Source organism: Urtica dioica, chromosome 6, assembly GCF_054948205.1.
Source record: "Urtica dioica subsp. dioica isolate 48M chromosome 6, U.dioica_male_clone48M_v1_H2, whole genome shotgun sequence".
Classification (NCBI taxonomy): domain Eukaryota; kingdom Viridiplantae; phylum Streptophyta; class Magnoliopsida; order Rosales; family Urticaceae; genus Urtica; species Urtica dioica.
Window position 1 is genome coordinate 42,921,315 of NC_142761.1, and position 8,559 is coordinate 42,929,873.

The 8,559-nt window shown below is 38.8% G+C and overlaps 1 protein-coding gene across 4 annotated transcripts; it reads left to right on the forward strand.

The window, feature by feature from the left end:
- The first annotated feature begins 1,389 nt into the window (after positions 1-1,389).
- LOC149394379 (TMV resistance protein N-like) lies at positions 1,390-8,234 on the forward strand. 4 transcript variants are annotated; one of them, XM_089616712.1, is made up of 6 exons: positions 1,390-1,919; positions 2,328-3,432; positions 3,532-3,837; positions 4,023-4,805; positions 4,919-5,436; positions 7,309-8,234. In XM_089616712.1, the coding sequence occupies exons 1-6, from the start codon at positions 1,444-1,446 to the stop codon at positions 7,424-7,426; spliced, it is 3,306 nt and encodes a 1,101-aa protein (XP_089472838.1). In that variant the 5' UTR covers positions 1,390-1,443; the 3' UTR covers positions 7,427-8,234. The 4 variants fall into 4 exon arrangements, with proteins under 4 accessions (XP_089472838.1, XP_089472839.1, XP_089472840.1 ...); XM_089616713.1 differs by lacking the exon at positions 7,309-8,234 and adding an exon at positions 5,723-6,004; XM_089616715.1 differs by having other exon boundaries at positions 1,755-1,919; positions 2,443-3,432; positions 7,309-8,233.
- Positions 8,235-8,559: the final 325 nt, after the last annotated feature.

Consider the following 8,559-nt stretch of genomic DNA (forward strand, 5'->3'; position numbering starts at 1 on the left):
AAGAGCAGTACGTGAACAACATTGCTATCTATCGATGACATTGTTTCCTAATTGTCATCTATCTCCATGTCCGATCCAACATGGGTCATTAACTTCAGTGCCCTGTGCCGGTATAAGTCGATCGTGAACTTTTGCCAGTGCATGTTCATCTCCTCTTGTTTGACCTCATGCAGATCTAAGCCGTGAGTCATACACTCCATGGTCTTCATGACAAACATGCCACAATCACCACTATTTTAAAAAAAATTGGGATTAGACAACTTGTTTAGTATAGAAATACGATATTCTTTCTCATGATTCCGAAAGATCCTTTCAATGATACCGACCAGGTTCAACCCAAGTACCACTGTACTTGGATAATAAATAAATTTCCGCCATCACTGCGTACAAATAAACAAAGGTAAAGTTAGTAATTATTGACTTCAGATGTCAACAGTTGGTGGCGACAGTAAATGTCAATTATTGACGCTAATTTTAACAGTTGTCTTCTAATGTCAACAGTTGATGTCAACAACTGATGACATTATTATCAACGAAGTTCATCAGTTGTTGACACCAGATGTCAACAGTTGCGTCAACTGTTGACATCTGATGTCAACAACTGATGAACTTCGCCTAAAAACAATTAAAATTGCCCAGAAAAAAAGAGTCTCGTTTTTTGGCCAATCTAAAACATACCCAGAATAAACATACCAAAAAACCAAGGAAAAGTTTGAAAAAAAAAACTAACCTTGGGCGAGGATCGGAGCTACGTGCTTGGTTGGAGCTACATTCTTCGTCGTGACCGGATCTATGAGCTTTGGTCGTGCTTCCTTGAGCGTGTCGGATCTCAAATCCAAGGGTTTGGGTCAGCTCAACTTTGGAAAGGATTGTGTGAGCTCAAATCTAGGGTTTTGATTCTCTTTTGAGGTAGAAAGAGAGAATGACGAGAGAGAGATGATAGATGAACAAGTGATATTAAATGAGGTTATTAATTATATATATAATAAAATAGTATTAAATGAGGTTATTAATTAGTTTGGAGAGGGTATGTGTGAGATTGAAAGATAATTTTAAGTGGAGGGTAAAATTGGTTTTTTACAAGGGGACAACTTGTATTTTTGGCCAAAATTATGTTTTGATGGATTATTGGAAAAAGTTAGTAAGAATGTGATACTTTGAGCAATTTCTCATTATTCTATAGTGCATTATTATAGACTGACTCTAGAGATATCAATAAATATATCCCAACTTGTAAAATTATTCCTCTCTTTTTATAGTGTAAGTGAATATGTACTTTAGAATTATATTCTAGGGACAGCTAGCAATAAAAGTAGCCACGCAGGAAGGAAGTCAGTTATCTTTTCTTTTTCCCTCCCTACTTTTGATGATCGTTTAGCCATTTCAGATATAAAACTTAAAAACAAATATTAAAAACCGGCGGATATTATTCGCCGTCCCCGTATGGCTTCTTCGAATACCTCTGTCAAAAAATACGATGTCTTCATAAGTTTTCGAGGGAAGGACACACGATGGGGCTTTACAAGCTTTCTTTACGATGCTTTGTGTGACAAAGGAATAAAGACCTTCATAGACGAGGATGACCTCGAGAAAGGAGACCAAATCTCGCCTGTGCTTTTGGAAGCGATCGAGGTATCGGCGATCGCGGTGATCGTGTTCTCAGAGAACTATGCCCAGTCTTCGTGGCGTCTGGATGAGCTCAACCATATCGTCCACTGCATGAAAGAAGATAAGCTGCTTGTTTTGCCGGTCTTCTACAAAGTGGACCCCACGGATATAAGACACGGACGGGGAAACTTCGGAGTCGCATTTTTACAACACCAAATACGCTTCAGAAATGACCCGGCAAAGGTGGCCAAGTGGCGAGAATCTCTGGAATTCACTGCGAATTTATCCGATTGGGGTTCAGCCAACAAGAGGTAAATTGTTTGTAATTTTTTACCCTTTAATTGCGAGAATCTTTGAGTATCTTTGTTTACATATAATTGTTTCCTAAAAACCTTGGGATTGAATCTTACGATATCTAGAGACTGCATCAGATTTAGATAGTCATGTTGGTTTCCTACTGGACTCAAAAGGTAAAATAAGAAACCTACAATCTTTCACATAGTATTAAATAAAGAAAATTATAAGATTACTCAAATAAATAAATTAAAGGACTAAAATAAATAAATAAAAATTAGGTGACAATTGACCCCGTTGAGACCACGTAGGTCCGTCCTTGGTCAGGAAAACAACAAACCTTAGTTTTTAACTTATTTATAACTGCCGTGATTTACGTTTTGAACTTATTTATAAATACATTATGGTTAATTTACTTTTATCAGGTCCGAGTCCGTCTTAGTAAAAAATATTGTGAGATTTGTCACAGCGGAACTACAAGACCGTATACCTTCTAGTGATTCTATAAAGGATCTGATTGGAATTGAAAACAATATGCAGAAGATTGAGTCAGCATTATGTATCGACTCGAAGAACGAGGACAAGACTCGTGTCGTTGGCATTTGGGGAATGGGTGGCATTGGAAAGACCACTCTTGCCCATGCCTTGTTTGAGAAGCTCTCTTCTCGATTCTCTGGTTCCTCTTTCCTCGAAAACGTCAGCGAGGAAGTGAAGCACCACCGACCCTCCGACTTGCAGACAAGAGTTTTTTCTCAACTCTTGAATGAGAATGACTTGGGTCGTGTTACCGATTTCGATAAACAAAGACTCAGTGGCACGAATGTGCTTTTAGTCCTTGACAATGTCGATCACGTGAATCAATTGGAGTTTCTGGCTAGAGATCGTTCATGGTTCGGTCCAGGTAGCAGAATTGTTGTGACGAGCAGAGATTCACAAGTGCTCAAGGTTATCAAAGCCGACGAAATACACAAAATTGAGGACCTGAGTTTTGGGGATGCTCTTCAGCTATTTCTCTCGAAAGCTTTTGGTAAAGAAGGAGATGAATCTCCGGCCAAGGGATACTTGGAGTTGGCGGAGACAATTGTCAAGAAATATGGCAAAGGCAATCCGTTAGCTCTTACGGTTTTGGGTCGGTACTTGTATTCAAGGAGCATCAAAGAATGGGAAAGCGGAATGGAGTTACTTGACTCAACTCCAAACCATGAAGTCCAAGACATACTGAGAGTGAGCTACGACGGACTGAGTCAGAACCACAAGGACATGTTTCTCGATATTGCCTGCTTACTTAAAGGTAAATATAGGAATGAGACCCAGAAAATACTCGGGTACAGATATAAAGGAGAACTTGTGGGAATCAAAGTTCTAATTGAAAGGGCTCTCGTAACTGTTAATGAGAAGGGTCAGATCTGGATGCATGATTTGATCCAAGAAATGGGCCAAGAAATTGTTCGTCGAGAATCAAATGATCCGGGAGAGCGCAGTAGATTGTGGTCTACATTAGATACTTTCCATGTCTTGGAAGAGAATCGAGTAAGTCATGCTTATGATCAAGATGATCATTTACATATTTATTCTAGCATCATTAACTTTTAGTCTCATGAATTTCTTTTTGCTATGGGTTATGATCAGGGAACAAAAGAAATTGAAGGTGTTCGCTTGAAGTGTATGTCACCATTTGAGATAACAGATCCACTAACCATAAGCCCTGTGGTGTTTAAAGAAATGTGTAATCTATGGTTTCTCGATATTGATCCTATGGATGAAAGCAAACTTCTGTTCACCGAAGATCTTGATATTCTTCCCGATACTCTGAGATACATCCGGTGGAATTATTGCCCCTTAAAGTCTTTGCCTCAAAGTTTTAATCCAAAGGAGCTAGGCGAGCTAACAATATGTGGCAGTAAGCTTCAACAAATTTGGGATACCAAACACAAGGTATTATTTTCAAGTATTATTGCCGGTCACTGATACCACCTGACCCGACCTGACAAATCAAGTAATGTCATTAAAGCAAAATTAAAACCATGAGTCGCAGGCTATTTTTCCTTGTTATTAGTAAAAGTCCTTTTTTTAACAAATTAAAATAAAAAATGAGTAAATCACATTTTCTTTTTATATAGGATTTGCAAAACTTGAAAGCCTTGGATCTCAATGCTTGTGAGAGCCTGAATCAACTTTTGGATCTCTCTCGCGCTTCAAATCTTGAGGACTTGAATCTCAGCTCCTGCTCGAGCATCGACAAATTTCCATTGCTTCCGAATCCATGCAACATAAAGTGTTTACGCATGTCTGGGACAAAAATAGAGGAAATTCCTGTGTCCATCGAGTTTCTCACTCGCATCACGATATTGTGTTTAGATTGTTGCTATTGGCTTAAAACCCTTCCAACTACCATATGCAAGCTTAAGTCTCTTAAAATTCTTTCTATGAGAGAGAGCTCAAAATTGGAACACTTCCCTGAAATTTTAGAGCCTATGGAGTGTTTAGAAGAACTCTTGTTGGATGTGACGGGGATAAAAGAATTGCACCCATCTATTGAGAATCTGACTGGCCTTAAAACCCTGAGCCTACAGAATTGTCGAAGTCTCGAGAAACTTCCAGACGCAATCTTCAATATGCAGTCTCTCGTATCAGTGAACATAAATTGTTGCCCAAATATCAAATGCCTTCCTAAGCTTCCATACATGATAAAACGTCTCGATGCAAGAGGTTGTAAGTCACTGGAGAGACTTTCGAATCCATCGACTGCATTCGCAGAAGGTCCTCAAGTCAGCCATGTCGAACAAGAATTTGACTTTTGTGATTGCTTGAAGCTCGATCCCGCAAGCATAGTGACTGAATTTCACTTTAGAGTTTTTTCTAGGAAAGTTGTTCCGGTATCATCAGAATCAAAACGAGTAAAGGTACTTTCTTTTCCTTGGTTTTAGACACTCTGTTGAGTTTGATTTATGTCTAATTTTGTTTGAACTATCCACTAGAGATGCTCTAACAGTGCCTTCTTTTTCTTGTATGATAGATGAGCCCTGTTCCCGGGGTCTGTATTTGTTATCCCCGGGAAGATATCCCGAGGTGGTTTTTCCATGAAAGCAAGGGATCTTCAGTGACCGTGCCGCTACCCAAGGGGTGGTATAACCCCAGTTTCAAAGGCTTTGCGATGTGTGCTCTCATTTCATTCAACAAAAGCTCTAGTTACCCACGTCTTAGTCTCGTGCGGGAAATGCGTTTTAGAACCGAGCACGGAGAAATTGTTGCAATGTCACCCCAATTACCTTTTGAGATGAACCCGATCAGTGGCTGTGATCACGTTCTGATGCAATACCTTGATGCGGACTGCAGCGACGTTTCTGGTGCAGTGCAAGTGTCCTTTGATATCTTCAACAGAGAATCGAAAAGTGGGTTGATCGACACAAAAAGCCAAGTGAGAAATTGTGGGGTCCGCTTGCTTTATCGCCAAGATGTGGAGGAATTTCATAGGTCAAACCAACTTGGGTTAAATGCTGTAACTAATAATGAGGTTGAACCAATTGATCCAAGGTGATTTACTTGTACTTGTTATCTTATATAATTACATTCTCGGCTATATTTTAAAAGAGTATACTTTTGCAAAAATTGAAAATGTCAGGGCACTATTTGTGTTAGATATAACCTTGACTTGGTATCCAACAATTTGCACAATAAAAATACGAGGGTATAATTTTATAGTAAAAATGAAAAGAAAAAAATTATATCAGGGATGCCAGGACCCCCTTTGAGAACACGTAGGTCATGCAAACTTAGTTATGATATTTATTAACTACTCTGGTTTATTCACATATGTCAGGTCCAAACCCGAGTTAGTCAAAGGGATTGTTCGCCTCCGCCGCTTCCCCAAAGACAAAGACTCGTTGGAAAGTACCCATATTATAAAACGGATCCGGTGATCATCGACACCACGGCTGGGGAGTTCATGTCCATAGTCCAACGCCTCACCGGTCTCAACTCCGAGTCGCCCTGTGCCGGCGCCGGAGACGTATCTCCGGCAGCCAGGCTGGCGATGAAAGAGAAGACGAGCCCTTCAGATATCAGGGCGAACTGGCCGGTGGTGGAGGCAGGTCAATGTCCGCCGGGGGTTTTGTCGCCGGCGCCGGCTTCCCTGCCGCCGGTTACGGAGGGATTCTTCTCGCCGGCGCGTAACATCTTTGTGGCGAGCCCTTCTTCTAATCTCTTGGTCCCTCCGGGTCCTACTCCTTCCTCCTATTTTGATGAGGTTGAACCAATTGAGCCAAGGTGATTTACTTGTTCATATTGGCCCCGTTTGGTATAGCTTTGTTTTTAAAAAAAGTGCTTTTAGATTCAGTTTTTTCATGACAAAGTGTTTGGTAAACTGTTTATAAAACAGTTGTTGGTAACAAAACTGATTTAGCGTTTGGTAAAATAAATATATTATAGTAAAAAGACTAACATAGACATGTTCTTAATAATTAAATAATATTTATTAATATGCTTATTTATATACATATATGAATAATATTTTGTACGAGTATATTACAGTAATTTAGAGAGCACTTAAAAACACTTTTTCTAAAAGTTAAGAATCCTAGTTTTTCCATCTCATGTACAAAATCTAAAATCGCTTTTGAATTTTTTTTGTAAAAACAGTTTTGCCAAACACCAGATAAGCAGTTTAGTTTTTTTCTAAAAACGCAGCAATTATCTTACATGCGGTTATAAGTTTCTTATATTATTTTAAATACGAATTTAAAATTATTTTAATTTAATCTTAATCGTGATAATAATGATATAAATTGTCATGTACTAAAATTATAAAATATATATTTACTTGTTCTTTGTATAAATTTTCAAATATTTAAAGAGGCTATACTTTTAGAAAATATATGAAGTTTTTGTAGCAGAAATTGAAAATCTCACGTTACTATTTTGCACAATAAAATTACGAGGGTATACTTTTATATAACCAATGAAAAATGAGCGCGTCATTTCATAGTTTACCCTCGATACATAAATTGCCACGAAGTCGTACCAATTACCTTTTGAGATGAACTCGATCAGTGGCTGTGATCACGTTGTGATGCAATACCTTGATCAGTGGCTGTGATCATCTAGTAATTATAGTATTTTTTTTACTTGTTCTTGGTATAAATTTGCAAATATTTAAAGAGTCTATACTTTTGCATAAAGTAAACGTACTTTTGTAGCAGAAAAATGTCAGGGCACTATTTCGTACAGTAAAAATATGAGAGTATAATTTTATAGAAAATATGAAAAGTATATGCTTTCACCCTCGATACGCAAATTAAGAAGAAACTTAGCTATGAATATGCCAGGCCCCCTTTTGTAATGTTAGTTATGAATATCGTGATTTTCTATGATATTTATTAACAACTGTGGTTTACTTACATATGTCAGGTCCGAATCTGAGTTAGTCAAGGAGATTGTTGAAGTCGACGGAGAGAAACAAAAAGACTGTATATCTTCTAGCGATTCTATAAAGGACCTGATTGGAATTGAAAACTGTAAATATTGACTTTGAACTCTTGTATAGTACTTTACTTGCACAGGAAGTAACAAGTTAGTTAGGCACAGTTTTGTTGTAAACGACATCAGACTGTATTATAAAGTCTCTCTGTCGTATAGCTAAGTGTTAGGCAAGTCTTATGCATATATAAGCTAGTGAAGGGGTTGGGAAAAGGTTACTGAAACACAACACAAAGAATTGGGGAAACACGAGTGAAAAGAACTGTGAGGAAGTTAGTTGAATCTAGGCTTAGATCAACTGCTTGTGAGAGAATCTTGTCTGAGTGTGTTTGAGAGAATTCTTGAGTGTGTAACTGTAAACTCTTTCTGAGTCATCGCCGATAGTGAAGCCACTGGACGTAGATCGTTTTTCTTGATCGAACCAGGATAAACAAAGTGTCCTTTTTCTTCAGTTTCTGCAATTTCTTGGTTGCGTGCAAAACAGGGAATCTCGCTTAGTCTTTGATCTGTATCGTTGTGTGCTAAGATAATCCGCAATTGAAGTGTATAGATTCTACAATTGGTATCAGAGCCATCTGAATTAGCATCAATGGGCGTCTCCAAGATCGAAATCGAGCGCTTCGACGGCAAGGGTGATTTCTCTCTGTGGAGGCAAAGAATGAAGGCCATCCTGGTTCAGATGAAGGTGGCTAGGGTTCTTGATGAGAAGAAGACATTCCCAGAGTCGATGAAATCTGAAGAAATCGAGGAAATTCAAGAATTGGCGTACAGCACGATTATCTTGTATCTCAGCGACAAAGTGCTGAGAGAAGTATCGAAAGAAACCTCTGCTCTGGGTGTGTGGAAGAAATTAGAAAATCTGTATCTCACCAAGACTCTCTCGAACAGGATTTACCTGAAGGGAAAGCTGTTTGGTTTTCAGATGAACGACGAGAAGACAATTCCAGAGCATCTCGATGATTTCGCAAAGATCGTCATCGATCTGGAGAACATCGATGTGAAAGTTGATGACGAAGACAAAGCTGTCCTGATTCTCAACGCCTTGCCCAAGGCTTATGAAAACTTCGTTGATACTATCAAATACGCCAGAGAAAAGCTCACTCTCGATGAAGTCTTGGTGGCCCTCAAGTCAAAGCAATTGGAGAGCAAAGCGAATTCAGAAATTGCTGAAGGACTCGTAGC